Source organism: Diplotaxodon limnothrissa, linkage group LG3 (genome assembly GCF_057381915.1).
Source record: "Diplotaxodon limnothrissa isolate DT_005_m linkage group LG3, D_limnothrissa_male_GT1.1, whole genome shotgun sequence".
NCBI lineage: Eukaryota > Metazoa > Chordata > Actinopteri > Cichliformes > Cichlidae > Diplotaxodon > Diplotaxodon limnothrissa.
The window spans coordinates 16,593,183-16,607,097 of record NC_140598.1 but is presented as its reverse complement, the minus strand read 5'-3'; the positions used below and the strand labels follow the sequence as shown (position 1 = coordinate 16,607,097).

The 13,915-nt window shown below is 40.0% G+C and overlaps 1 protein-coding gene across 2 annotated transcripts in view; it reads right to left on the bottom strand.

The window, feature by feature from the left end:
- LOC146634692 (alpha-2-macroglobulin-like) overlaps positions 1–13,915 on the bottom strand; it is a 102,123-nt gene that overhangs the window by 16,469 nt on the left and 71,739 nt on the right. For both annotated transcript variants that reach the window (XM_085378452.1, XM_085378444.1), the window contains exons 13-27: positions 12,934–12,997; positions 12,694–12,839; positions 12,139–12,288; positions 11,112–11,255; positions 10,903–11,005; positions 10,659–10,806; positions 10,064–10,289; positions 9,677–9,803; positions 8,642–8,763; positions 8,505–8,556; positions 8,196–8,279; positions 2,231–2,407; positions 1,905–1,980; positions 840–996; positions 189–263 (exon numbers count right to left, since the gene is read on the bottom strand). In XM_085378452.1, coding sequence (XP_085234578.1) covers positions 189–263; positions 840–996; positions 1,905–1,980; positions 2,231–2,407; positions 8,196–8,279; positions 8,505–8,556; positions 8,642–8,763; positions 9,677–9,803; positions 10,064–10,289; positions 10,659–10,806; positions 10,903–11,005; positions 11,112–11,255; positions 12,139–12,288; positions 12,694–12,839; positions 12,934–12,997 — 1,851 coding nt within the window. The remainder of the gene's footprint in view (positions 1–188; positions 264–839; positions 997–1,904; positions 1,981–2,230; positions 2,408–8,195; positions 8,280–8,504; positions 8,557–8,641; positions 8,764–9,676; positions 9,804–10,063; positions 10,290–10,658; positions 10,807–10,902; positions 11,006–11,111; positions 11,256–12,138; positions 12,289–12,693; positions 12,840–12,933; positions 12,998–13,915) is intronic.

Sequence of the window (13,915 nt, the reverse complement as noted above, 5' to 3'; positions counted from 1 at the left end):
AGCTCTGAGTACAAGATCCATAGAGGCTGGGGTCTATCACACCAGGCAAGACCCCAGGTGCCCATGAGACAATCCAGCACATACCAGCAGGGTGCTAGACTGCTGGTTAAACCTAACTCCATGGCTGAGCAGCACAAACTCTACTCCTTTTTTTGTTGAATACCTTGATATTCTTTGACTCTACTCACATGTTGGGATGTATTCATTTCCAAGAAGGCAGCAGTAACGTAGGCACTGAGAGTCACTTCATCAGATACACCACCCTGTCAACAGAAGACATCATAGACACTTTATCATCAGTGCACCAACATTCAGGGATATGAAGTCATGAAAATGATTTTCAGCTGCATGTGGTTTTAGTATCATCAATGTCTTCATGCATGTTCAAACATCCAGCTAAAGAGATGAACAGGAAGTTGATTTTGTTCATCTGGACATTGTATTTCCAGTGAGATGGATGTTTCTTCACCTCGGGTTTCCAACCTTATAAACAGTTTGTGTAGTCATCTAGTAATCAGAAGGTTGGTGGTTTGATTCCCAGCTGCTCCAGCCTGCATGTCAAATATTTGTGGGCAATATACTAATCCCAAGTTGGTCTCTAGTGCATACTTTGTATTTAGTATAAATATGTGTGAATGCTACATAGAAAGCAGTGCTGCTGTGAATGGAACAAGATGTATGGAAATTATTTCTTGAATAAAATAATAGAATATACTGATGTGAGCTATTACAGTATGTAGTACAGTGTTTTCCATGTATGCATGACATTATTAATAAAATTTGTTAAATCCAGACTGGAGGCTGTTTCCACAGTCTAACAGCGAAGAACTGCAGGTTACCTTCATTCCGTTGTTGAAGAGTTTCCCAGACTTTTCAAAACAGCCATTTTCTTGTTGTTTATGTTGCAGCCAGGTCTTAGACTCTTCGATCTTTCTGGGATCAATAAAGATGAAAGACTGAGCTTTGGCAAAACTTCTTACCACAAACGCAGTCAGCCTGACAGAAAGAAAACAACACTTACACGTCTTACAATGATGGAAATGTTTGGCTGTGAGGTCACATTAAGAGAAAGAAATACTGATCATTATGAAAATAAACTTGAAATTTCAAGGTTAAATTTGAAAATGTATTTTGAGACAAAAGCAGAAATGTGGATATCACAGTTGTTTCAGGACAAACTGCCATGGTTGCTTTCCCCTCTGAATTAGTGAAATCGTACTTCAGACTCAGTTTTAGTAACAAGGAAGGAACTGATGTCACTTGTAGCAATAAAAACAGTGTGGCAGTAAGTATAAGTACACTGAAAAGCAGAAAGTGGTGCAGAAAGCTGCATGTGGTTAGATTTGTATAAAAGGAAATGGCTGCTAATGTACAGATGCAAGGATACCGATGGTTCCACGCTCGTGGAATAAAGAGGATCTATGCTGTATCACAAGACCACTGATTTATTTCACTACATCTACTCAAGGCATTTTATACAGGGTATAGCAATCGTTTGAAGCAACAACTGTAATCATTTCAACTGTTTTCTTAGATTTGAATTTGACTTTTTTCACAAAACAGTATTAAGACTTTATTATTGAAATAGTATTTAGACTTTTTCTTAAAGTAAAATAACTTTAAGCTTTAAAATTCGACTTTATTCTAATAATGATCAATAACATTTTTATGTGGCTCTAATGCTCCTTCCTACCTACTAAATTACACAGTATTAACCAAAAGGTATTGTTAATGTTGGCTTAGTCAAAGGATTAAATGGAGAATTATTTTAAGTATTAGAGGTAGACATGTTTATATTATTAATGGGTAGTCAAACTTGAAGAAACGTCTTCTGTTTGGTGGGACATTTAAAAACCAGTGTAACCTCTCTGGTTTGTGACATGTTTGATCAGTGATGTTCTCACCAAGTGTTTCCTGGTCCTGTTCCAAATGTGGTGTAAGCACCGTCAGCACTTTTGTAGTTGAGCTGTCTTTGGTATCCTGTAACAACAGGGACACCATGATCGAGACATTGTTGCTATGGTGATGATTGGACTCCATTTGTTTATGGATCTGCATGTGTACATCGAAATTTGGGAAATTCAATGACTCTTGCTGACAGATGAGGAAAATGACGCATTTGACCAAAAGCTGTGGCTAATGTTCTGCCTCCTGTCGGCTTGTTTCTTGAACCGTGTGTGTTGAAGTGATTCAAATGATTTCCTTCTTAGAGGAAACAATAAAAACTTGCCACTGGTGAGGAAGTTAGTAGCTTTTTCCATGATGGCTGCGGTGAGCTGCTGTGTGCCTTTCAGGTAGTGGAGGATGTAGATGTTGGGGGCCAGGAGAGCCATGTTCTGCTCCCCACATCCATACGGCATCTGCAGCAATCCATCCAGGTTCTTCAGAGCCCGGCCGAGGATGTCACCTGATCAAAAACACTGATTCACTAAAACTAACAAAACTAGCGTAAAACAACTTTGTATTATTGGGCAGAGATAACCTGAATACTTCAATATGCAATTTTAAATGATGATTTCATTTGCTGAGCGAAAAAACATCCAAACTGAAAATCAAAGATCGACTGTGATTAACCTATTTTAGAATTTGTTTTGGTCATGGCAACGACGTGTTTCTTCTGGACGTCTTTTAGCCTGCTTCCCTTTGTCAAACAGATTGTACTTGAGTGATTTCTTGATCCAGCAGGTCTGGCCTTAATCAGGCCTGGGTCTGGTTGGTGAAATGAAACTCAGTCTTCCCAGAAATATTTGGAGTCTTGAGATCTATCAGTTTGGACAGGATTAAAAGCAATTTCTACAGCTTTGGAGCGCCAGTGCACCATGTTGGAACCCATTATCCACAAACTGAGAAAACTAGAAAAGATGTGGCCGAAATTACTCCATTAGCACATCGACGACTCACCGAAAAGAACTGAAGGCCTTGCCTTCCTCTGTAAAGGTCAGAGTTTACGATTCAACAATACAAAGGAGACGGGGCAAAAACAGCATTCATGGACAAAACCACTGCTGACCAAGAAGAACACAAAAGCTTATCTCACATTAGCTAAAAAACATCTCCATGCTCCACAAGATATTTGGGAGAATATTATATGGACTGAAGAGAAAAAGTTTTGAGTTTTGTTGCATTTGGCTTAAAAGTGACGCATCATTTCATGGAAAGAACATCATACCAACTGTGTGATGCTCTGGGGCTGTGTGGCGTAGGGTCATCATCACTAAAAACAGCCATAATGCTCGGGTCTTATTTTCTACAGTTGACAGGCTAACAAACCCTCCTGTGTCAGTGGCAGCTGAACTTCATTCGACCATGGCCTGCAATGACTTTGCCAAATTCTTCACAGAAAAAATCCATAAGATTAGACAAGCAATTAGTACATCAACAGCAGATCCAGGATATGTACTGTGTCCACCGAAAAACCGTTTAAACACCATGAAACAGTTTCAACCTATTAACAGCAAAGACCTGGAGGACATCTTAGGTCAACTGAACTCCTCCTCCTGCTGTTTAGATGTCCTGCCAACAAGTTTTTTCAAAAAGGTCTCAAAGACTTTAGAGTCAGACCTGTTACAGATCGTCAACTTTTCTTTATTATCAGGTGTGTTTCCAGAATCACTAAAAACTGCTGTAATCAAACCTATACTGAAAAAGGACAATCTTGACAAGACACAAATGAACAACTACAGGCCGATCTCAAATCTCCCGTTTTTAAGTAAGATCATTGAAAAAGCAGTTTCTCAACAGCTCAGTTACTTCTTAAAACAGAATAATTGCTACGATGCCTTCCAGTCAGGTTTTAGACAGAACCACAGCACTGAAACCGCTCTGACCAAAGTGTTTAATGACATATGTCTGAATACAGACAGTGGAAAAATGTCAGTCCTAGTTTTACTGGATCTCAGTGCAGCATTTGATACAGTTGACCACAACATATTACTCAAACGACTGGAGAACTGGGCAGGTCTTTCAGGAACTGTACTAAACTGGTTCAAGACATACTTAGAAAACAGGAAATACTTTGTATCAATAGGTAACTTCACATCTGAGCAGACAAGTATCACATGTGGAGTTCCCCAAGGTTCCATCTTGGGACCCCTTCTGTTTAACATCTACATGCTCCCACTGGCACAGATTATAAAGAACAACAAAATAAACCACCACAGCTATGCAGATGACACACAAATATATATCACAATGTCACCAGGAGACCGAGGCCCTGTACAGGCTCTTGGTAAATGCATTGAGGAAATTAATGACTGGTTGTGCCACAATTTTCTCCAGCTAAACAAAAACAAAACTGAGGTAATAGTCTTTGGCGCCAAAGAAAAACGATTACAGGTCACCAGAGAACTTCAATCTATACATCTAAAAACCACAAACCAGGCGAGAAATTTGGGTGTAGTGATGGATGCAGACCTAAACTTAGAAAAACACATTAAGACAATAACAAAGTCAGCTTACTATCACCTCAAGAATATTTCAAGGATAAAAGATCTGATGTCTCAACAGGACCTGGAAAAACTAGTCCATGCATTCATCTTTAGTAGGCTTGATTACTGTAACAGCATCTTTACAGGTCTACCTAAAAAAATCAGTCAGACAACTACAGCTCATTCAGAACTCTGCTGCTCGAGTCCTCACTAAGACCAAAAAAGTGGACCACATCAGTCCAGCTCTGAGGTCTTTACACTGGCTGCCTGTCCGTCAGAGGATAGACTTTAAAGTCCTGATGCTGGTCTATAAAGCTCTGAATGGTTTAGGACCAAAATACATCAGTGACCTCCTGACCCAGTATGAACCTTCCAGATCCCTCAGGTCATCTGGATCTCGGCTCTCTACGGTACATCTGGCTACATCCTGGCTACATCCTCTTACTCGGCTGTACCTGTTTGCTGTGGTGTCCCCCAGGGATCTGTGCTGGGCCCTACCCTTTTCTCATTATACTTGCTTCCTTTAAGTGCCATCTTTGAGAAATACCATATTGCTTATCACTATTATGCAGATGATATCCAGCTCTATTTTGAGCTAAACGACGATCTTGCTCTGTCTCTGAAAAGCCTCCGAGAATGCATGTCTGAGGCCAAGAAGTGGTTGTTGTCGAATTCTCTTATCCTTAATGAGAAGAAAACCGAGATTATGATTTTTGGTAGTAATGCCCTTCGTGCCAAACTCCAGGATGCCTTTGGTTTTCTTAGTTGTTCTCTCTCTGATACTGTCAGGAATCTGGGTGTCTTATTTGACAGCTCCTTTTCATTTGACAAACAAGTGTCTGCTGTTGTCAGATCTAGTTTTTACCAGCTTCGTCTTATCTCTAAGGCTAGGCGCTATATCCCGCATAAAGATCTCGAAAAGCTCATCCACGCCTTTGTAACGTCGAGGCTAGACTATTGTAATTCACTTTATTGTGGTCTCCACTCTTCCCTTTTACAGAGATTACAGACAGTTCAGAATGCTGCAGCTCGCATTCTAACTAAAACCAGCAAGTTTGCCCACATTACTCCTGTCCTTGCCGATCTGCACTGGTTGCCTGTCAAATATCGTATTCAATTTAAAATTTTGTTGTTTACTTTTAAAATTACTAACAACACTGCACCCAGCTACCTTAAGGACCTTTTAAACCCTTATGCTCCTGCCAGGGCTTTAAGGTCATCGTCACAGTTACTGCTGGCTCAGCCCAGATCTCGACTTAAGACTAGAGGTGATCGATCGTTTGCTCTTGTTGCACCTGTGCTTTGGAACAATCTCCCGATTGGCATCCGGGCATCTGATTCTATTCATTCTTTTAAATCACAGCTTAAAACATATCTTTTTAAACTTGCCTTCTCCACCTTTTAATTGCTGGTTTGTTTGTTTGTTTGTTTGGTTGCTGTGCTGTGACCTATTGACCTCTTGTATTAATTCCCTCCTATCTTTCTATTGGTGTTTTTTATTATGGTGGTACAGCTTTTATTTTGCTATTACCCATGTGCTGTAGTCATTCTTATTGGTAGCTTTTATCTATGAACATAACTCCTTATTTTTTTTTTATCCGTTATCAATGTTTGAACCTTTTATTGTTTTATGTAAAGCACTTTGGTATGCCCAAGGCTTTTAAATGTGCTCTATAAATAAAGATTGTTGTTGTTGTTGTTGTTGGATCCGGTCTTTTATCAGTTCCCAGAGTCAGAACCAGACACGGAGAAGCTGCATTCAGCTTTTATGCTCCTTATATCTGGAACAAACTCCCAGAAAGCCTCAGATCAGCTGAAACACTCAGTTTATTTAAATCCAGGTTGAAGACTCACCTATTCTCAAAGCACCAAATCCACACTTTTTAGCTTAAATTTCAAAACTTATATTTAACTATTGATTTTATCTACTGTTCTGATTTTATCTGTTTTGATTTTATATACTGTTTTGTTTGTTTGTTTGTTTGCTAATTAGTTAGTTAGTTTGTTTGCTTGTTTTAATCAATTTTAAATCATGCTTTTTATTTGTTTTTGTTTCTAATGTCTCTGTAAAGCACTTTGAATCACCTTGTTGTTGAATTGTGCTATACAAATAAACTTGCCTTGCCTTGCCTTGGGGTCAGGGTATAATTGGCCGTTTTTGACTACTTTTGATTTTACCTCTATATCTCACCTTTAAAAACTGTTTATCTTGCCTTGTTTGGTATCGTTACTTTCAGCACAGCTTTAAATATCTGAAATTTGAGTTATTTTTTCCTTTTGGCATACTATACACAGTTGATCTAAATTCAGACAAAAATGTCAAAATCCGAGTAGAAAAAGTTAAATTTTTTACTGTAAAACCCACAAACATGTTTAATGAATCATTTTCATAACTTGAAATGCAAATAGAAATTGTACATTTCTAAAAATTATGCACAAATTTTGCAAACAACAAAGTTATATGGTACTATTTACCTAAAAATGCAGCCCAGGCCTCAGGCGTTTTTACATAACCATTTAAATCTATTTACAGAACAATCAGTTCTGCATCAAATAAGAAGGCACACAAATGATTTGTGTTCAGTATAAGACAGAGGAGAACAGCACAGGCCTAAACCAGGTCTGACAGCAGGAGGAGCATCAGTCCAGTTTTCCATGTGGGAACAGCGTTTACACTGGACTCTGCCTTTGACGGCGTTTTTGGAGCAAATGTGACATTCAGCAGTCTAACTGACACACAATACAAGACAATAACTACACAACACACTAACTACAGCCTCCAAACACGCTAAACGTCACTAATGTGTGACATATGAAAACTCGCTCTCTCTCTCTTTTGCTCGCTTTCCGTCACTACTAAAAATGCCATTCTCCCTAAATAACCAAGCGTCACATGTTGCCATATCATTTTTTGATTGGCTGACATGGTAAACTCTAACACCAATAGGGAAGGAGTGTTTTTTATTTTTATTTTTTCACGCACAAGCAGAGAGTGTTTGCTAGCGCTGTCTGTAGAAAACGCCGTTTTTACCGTTCTTCCTGCTGTAAACGCCACTGTTTTGTTCAGAAAAAAACATCACGTGTATTTTTTATCATAACTCTGGTTTTACGTGGTCCATCGACACAATTCAAGAACTGGTATATAGTCTGAAGTCCGTTACTTTCGACCAACAAAACAACCTGAAGAGCCGGTTGGGAGCTGAAAGTCCTGGCTCTTTTTAATGCGCCGAGCCGAAAGAGCCGTTTCTCCAACAAGAGAAAGAAATCCCCTCACTATCTTGTAGCTGTGTTGTCTTAAATTGGTCATGTGATTTTGACGTGTCGGCGCATACGTCGACCCCAGAGGGTTAAGATGGAAAATGATCCAGGACACCAGAAAGTGGTCGAGTCAAAATCTGGACTTAAATCCTACTGACATGATTCTGCATGACCAGAACGATTGCGCTGGAAAACCCTCTGGTGTGACTGGGCCAAAACTCAGCGTTTCAAACAACACTTATGACTAAAGCTAGACTGCAGTTCTTCCTGCACAGAATGGCACAAACAGCCTTTTTGGGGTCCATTTCTTTTTCACACAAGGCCAGGAAGACGTGGGTCTATCTATAAATGAAATCATCCTTTAAAAGCTGAATACGGTTTTTACTTTTACTTGAACATGACGTCTCTTTTATTTTCTGTTGTTTTAGTAATTTGCCTTTTTAACAAAGCTTTAACCTGCCATATTTTTATTTGGCTGAATCAAATTTGAGATGAAATGATGAGGTTTACCCAGGACTGATACAGAAGTGCGGGCAGATCCTTCTATCACATTCTCAGGCAGATGTATCTCTGCTTCCTCCGTCAGCGGGCTTCCTGTGTACAGACACAACAAACGTCCAATCAGGAAGTCACGACTACAACAGAGTTACTGTCCAAAGTCACCAGGTGGCCTGATCTTCAGCACATATCGTTACATTTTGTGAAAGTAAAAGATGAAAATTTGGCACATTTTATGTACACAGTGCACTCCACTGCTAACTTTGAGCATTTAGGTCATTTCTTTATTTAAACTTTGTAACTGATGGACATCACACTGACCTTTTGGACAAAGAAGCCAGTTGTACGTCTTTGTCGTCTCACTTCCCTCAGCCTGAGGAAAAGTATCTTTAAAATGAGTAACAATTTAAATTTTATGAGTAAAAATGTTTTTCTCGTCTTGTATTTATGACACTGACCTTCACTATGAGAGATTTGGTGACCACGTCGATGCGACCTCTGTCTGGTACGCTCACAACCTCATTATCGCATGACACATGGGACGCTACGGCCTCAGCAGACACAGTCACATTCACAGCCCCTAAAAGCAGCAGCACAGGTCACCTTCTTCGTCTCTCCATTAAAATAAAGGTTACCGAGGTTATTTTACAGATTTTGTAGAAACTAGAAGGAAATGTGTTGGGACAAAAGGAGGCGGTTAACTGTGATCACACTAGATCTAAATCTAGATTTAATGTTGGTTCTAAGTCGAAGGTAAGATCAATTACAATTGGAAATTTTACTGCATCAGGCATGAAAAACATGAGCTGAAAAAAAAAACAGTCCAAAATGATGTCAGGGTTGCTGCTGAGTCCTGCTGGAGGCCAAAGTACTGCAAATCATAAGATCCATTTAAGATTAAGAAGAAATCATTTGCATGGCAATGCAACTGCAAACAGTCTGTTCTAATGATACTGTGCAAGGGAAGCATGCATAATGAATTGAAAGGAAGGTTTCAAAATGACTTGTAATTGGCTAAGACAGCTGCATTAAGTAAAGCATGAGGATGGAGGCAGCTGCTGCCCTCAGGCTGGAGGTATAGACGTTCTGCCCCACTCCCTACAACCCCCACGTTTAGCCTTCCAAACACAGGGGTTATATTCTGGATTTGCAGCAGCATTTGACTGTCTACATGTCCTAGCTCTACACTGCACACTCACTGTGGTCTAATGCACACACAGCTTTCTAAATTCCATGAATATAGCTTATTGGGGCTCAGATTCTCTCATTTCATTATGATAACTTATATTTCAGCAGTATTTCTCACATAGTGTTTTTATAATTGCTCTTTATTGTTTTAATCTCATTTATTCTATTTAGCCATCTTATGTGGATTCTTTTTAAGTCACTTCCTGAGAGTTCACTTCCTGCTTCTGGGTGCTGCACTTGGGTCGTACTCAGCCTGCCACACAGCGGTTTCCTGGCAGTGTGGAGGACCAAAGCCTGATCCTCACCTAAGGCTGTTGGGATCATGGTCCACCTGAGGGTCTTGCGCTCGTTGGCACACAAACAGGATGTGTACAGATCACCAGAGAGAGGCGTGAGGGTGTAATCTGAGGACGGCCCAGGAGTGACAGTAACCTGTACGAGGAACACAGACATGGCTACATTTAAAGCTGAGTTCAAATGTGAACACACCTACAGGTGAGCTTGCAGGTGTTGGTGAGCAGGGGCCCTTCAAGAACGGCCTGCATCCTGCATGGTTATATTGCCAAAGAAAAGATATTTTCTATTGTATTTTAATAACTATGATATAAATTTTGCTTAGAAAGTCATGTTTTCAGTATGGCTTTCCTTGGCTATGAACAGACATGTATCTAAACACTTTAATCATTGATTACCATGATGCAGCTGGTCAGGTAGTTAAAGACAGTCGCCCTCAGTTCAAAGTGCTCCCCCCGGATGATGGAGTAGGGCATGGTGAGTTCAAGGAAGAAAGGTTGGAAGACTTTCATTTCTTTACGAGGAGCCAAACCAAAACCCTGAGAGGACAAACAGAAAGCCTCCGTCTCCCAGGTGGTGATGGTGTCTGGGACAGTCAGGGACACGCCCCTTTTTCCATCGTCTCTGAAGCAGCAGATACACACAAACATATTCTGTAACATAATCAAACATGTTTTTATGTCTGTAAATTACTTGTATAACAGTGTAGTTACATCCTGCAGTGTGAATGACTTGTATATGTTGCATTGACAAAGTAAAAGAGCTCCACGGTGCTGATGACAGTGAAATAATGTATCCCACAAAACTTTAAATATGACAAAACATCAGCCTGAAGCATCAAAACATGCTCAAGAAAAAACTCACAATTATTCTATTTTCATCTTTTTCATGTGTGCAAAGACACAGCAGAAAGTTCACATGGGTTTCTAAATGTGATCGTATAAACTTTTTAAAATGGAATATGCACCAGATCTCTTCACAACAGATACTTACCCAACTTCCACCAGATCCCAGATCCACGTCTCAGGGAAGAAAGAGCGAGCTGTCTCTATTGGTGCAGCTTCACGAGGAAGCTGCCCAGCAGATCCCACAACAGGACTACTTAGTCGTATAGAACCATCTCTAAACCGGGGAAGCATACCTAAATAAAAAGAGAAAAATAATTACCAGTTTACTTTTTGGTGAATAAAAAGAAAATTTGTATCAAAAACACAACACAAACAAGTGAAAGATTTACTGTAGGAGACATGATGAGAGCCATCATGGTAGACTTTTCCTTTGAACTTGAGGCATGAAGGCAATCGAAAAAGCAAGTTTGTCGCCATCTTCAGTCCGACTTTCTACATATTTCAGCAGCACACAAAGATCAGCAAAAACTGGTGCAACAACAAAAACTATTGTATTTAGATTAAGTTTGACGGACTCACAGGTATACTTGTATTTTACCTGGAAAACTGCATAAGCATCATTTTGCCCTTGACTGGGGTGCGGCAAAACATATCTTTTTGGTCTTACATTAAGGCATTCTGTAGCATCATCAACCTCATACGGGATACCTGAGGATTTCTTGAGTGGGAGCAAGTCAAATATCTGAAAAGAAAAGTGCAGATCAGCAAAACCTCCAAACATTTATTGCCTGCCTGGTCACATTTGATCCACATGTGTTTTTTAACTCTTACCTGTAGTACTGGTGTAAATACAAGTACAGATTAGGCTCAAATCAATTGCTACATTATCTAAGAAGAATTCTGAAAAAATAAATAAATAAAAATGATCAAGTCAGCAGTAAGTGTTCGCAGATGTGAGGTGTTGTAGTTGAAGTATCTGTTTACCAAATGTTACAGAAGTTCTACAATTTTACTATAAACACCACATCGTTCTTAGTGACTTATATGGCTACAGTAAGTGTTCTCCATTTGAAGCTGTCTCTGTAGCTCCTTAAACTCACCAAGTATCACTTTTTCCAGGTTTTGCTGTATGTTTAACATCAACAAATACTCGTGTATTTGAGCAGTTTTGGTGCAAAGTTAAATTCTTCTCGAGTAAAGCAGACAGTGATTGGCAGGTCATACACTTGTTTGCATGGTTGAATTATTTGCTAAAAAAAAAAAGGTCATGATCCTGGATTTATCTCCATGCTGAAATATTAATTTGCTCAAAAGGAATTAATTTTATAAGATTAAAATATTGCTGTCTGCAACCACATGAGCAACAAGCATGGTACTTACTTACTCGCTAGAAAGACTGTCATCACAGACACATGCATTTGTAACCTTGTATTTTTTATACCAGTTTGCTTTAAGACAAACTCAGCATTTGACTGTTTAAAACAGTTCAATGTACGACTGCCCAAAGAATACTTATCAGGACACAAGTACCGGAGCGAAGGCATGAGCTGCTGGTAACTCACGACACTACGGGCTCTGGAAATAAGGGATGTGTCCACCTCACTGGTGTTAATATCAGCAGTTACCTTATCTGCATCCAGAGTCTTCCCAGGCTCCTTGATGAGAACGCTCTTGTCGATGGCGCTCACACCACACAGAGAACGTGGCAGGGCCGTCACCTGCATGTTGGTCTCTTCACCTGGGACGGCTGAAGACGGTGAAAACTCCACTGACACCTGACACACACAAAACACCCGTAGAAGTTTAGTGACTGTGATGAGTCCCCACTCACTGCTGGCTAAATGAGCTGCTTCACTGTGGTGAGTGACAAATCATGAGTCCCATGTGATGGCTGTAGCCCACGTTGGACACTGTATGAACACTGTGTCAGTGTTAGATAGGTAGGACTTGCATCATCATTGAAAAAGTGCTTGTATAAATGGGAGTGAGCGGGTCATGAGGTCATATAAAGAAGCAATTTGAGTCCTCAGGTAGAGTAGAAACAGCTGTGCAACAACCAGTCCATTTACTGATGCTAGAAATCCTCAGGTGATTTAGCCAACTGAATTTGACTTTGATTTGAACGACATGGCATGACTGCAGACACCAAACACACAGCACACCTCTAGAATTACACTCACCTTGTTGCTGAAGCATTTCTCAGTAGAGAAGTCAGCACTGTGGGCAATTACATCCTCACTTGGCAGGACGGCATAAGCCACAACCTGGAACTCTGGAGCCATCTCAGGAGACACTCTGACTTTAAAGGACACCTGGCCCTCATTCACTGAAACACAGGTCCAAACATGCATCCACAGATCAACAAAACAGACCAACGCCAATGCTTGGCTGTGGCATTTGTGGAAATATGGGAATTTTACCTGATCTATCTTGCACTTCAACCTGTGTTTGTCCTTGCATGGTGACTGCTCCTCTGGACAACACCTGGAAGACAGAAATCATTTAAAAACAAGAATGAACTAGCACTGATATCTGTGGACATCAGAGATGGGCAGTGACGCGTAATCTGATTACTTTTTTCAAGTAAAGTAAGGGATTACTATTGCAAAATCGGTAATTAGATTACCGTTACTTTCCCGTAGGAACGCTGCGTTACTGCGTTATTAAAACCGTGATTTTTTGCGAGAATGTCTCACGACAGTGACGTAAGCGAGTGCGACGTTCGTGACAACAGCTGTGTGCAGATCAACAGTGGATCATATATCGAGTGCAGAGAGAGTATGAGCGTGCAGCGTTTAAAGCATGGAAGTACTGACCTTACTTTGAGTTTGATTCCGTAAAAAGTGACAAAAACATTAGTGTCCATCGTGCGTGGGAAGAAAACTTCTTTTTACAGCGAAAAAACCCCTAAACTTCCAAACAAGCACCGAGTAGCTACGACGTAATGGGAAACTCACAGAGAAACTCGCGGATTCTTTAACTGACCGCCGCGGCACACCTGCACCAGGGTAAACCTCCGCCTACCCCGCTCCTGCTTTACAGGTGAAAATAGAGCAACAGGACCGCTGAGTCTTTGACTTTATTTATTTTCTGCTGTGTTTTACTTGCATCTATTTGAAAGACTGAGTGTAAACACAAAAAATATTTTATTTTATGTGCTGGAATGTGCAGAAAATAGCTTTAAATGTTAAACTAATTTCTTCCAGTCAGAGAATGTTGCATATAATTAAATTTTTGCTTGATGCATGAAGTTAAAAGATTAAAAATAATAAAACAAGTTTTAAAAAGAGACTTTTCCATTTGATTACATTTTGTATGATGGATTATGCAGAAAAAGTAGAATTGGGCTGAAAGATCTATCACTTTATCACCTCTTCAGGTTGTAAATCGTGTTTTTAAAAA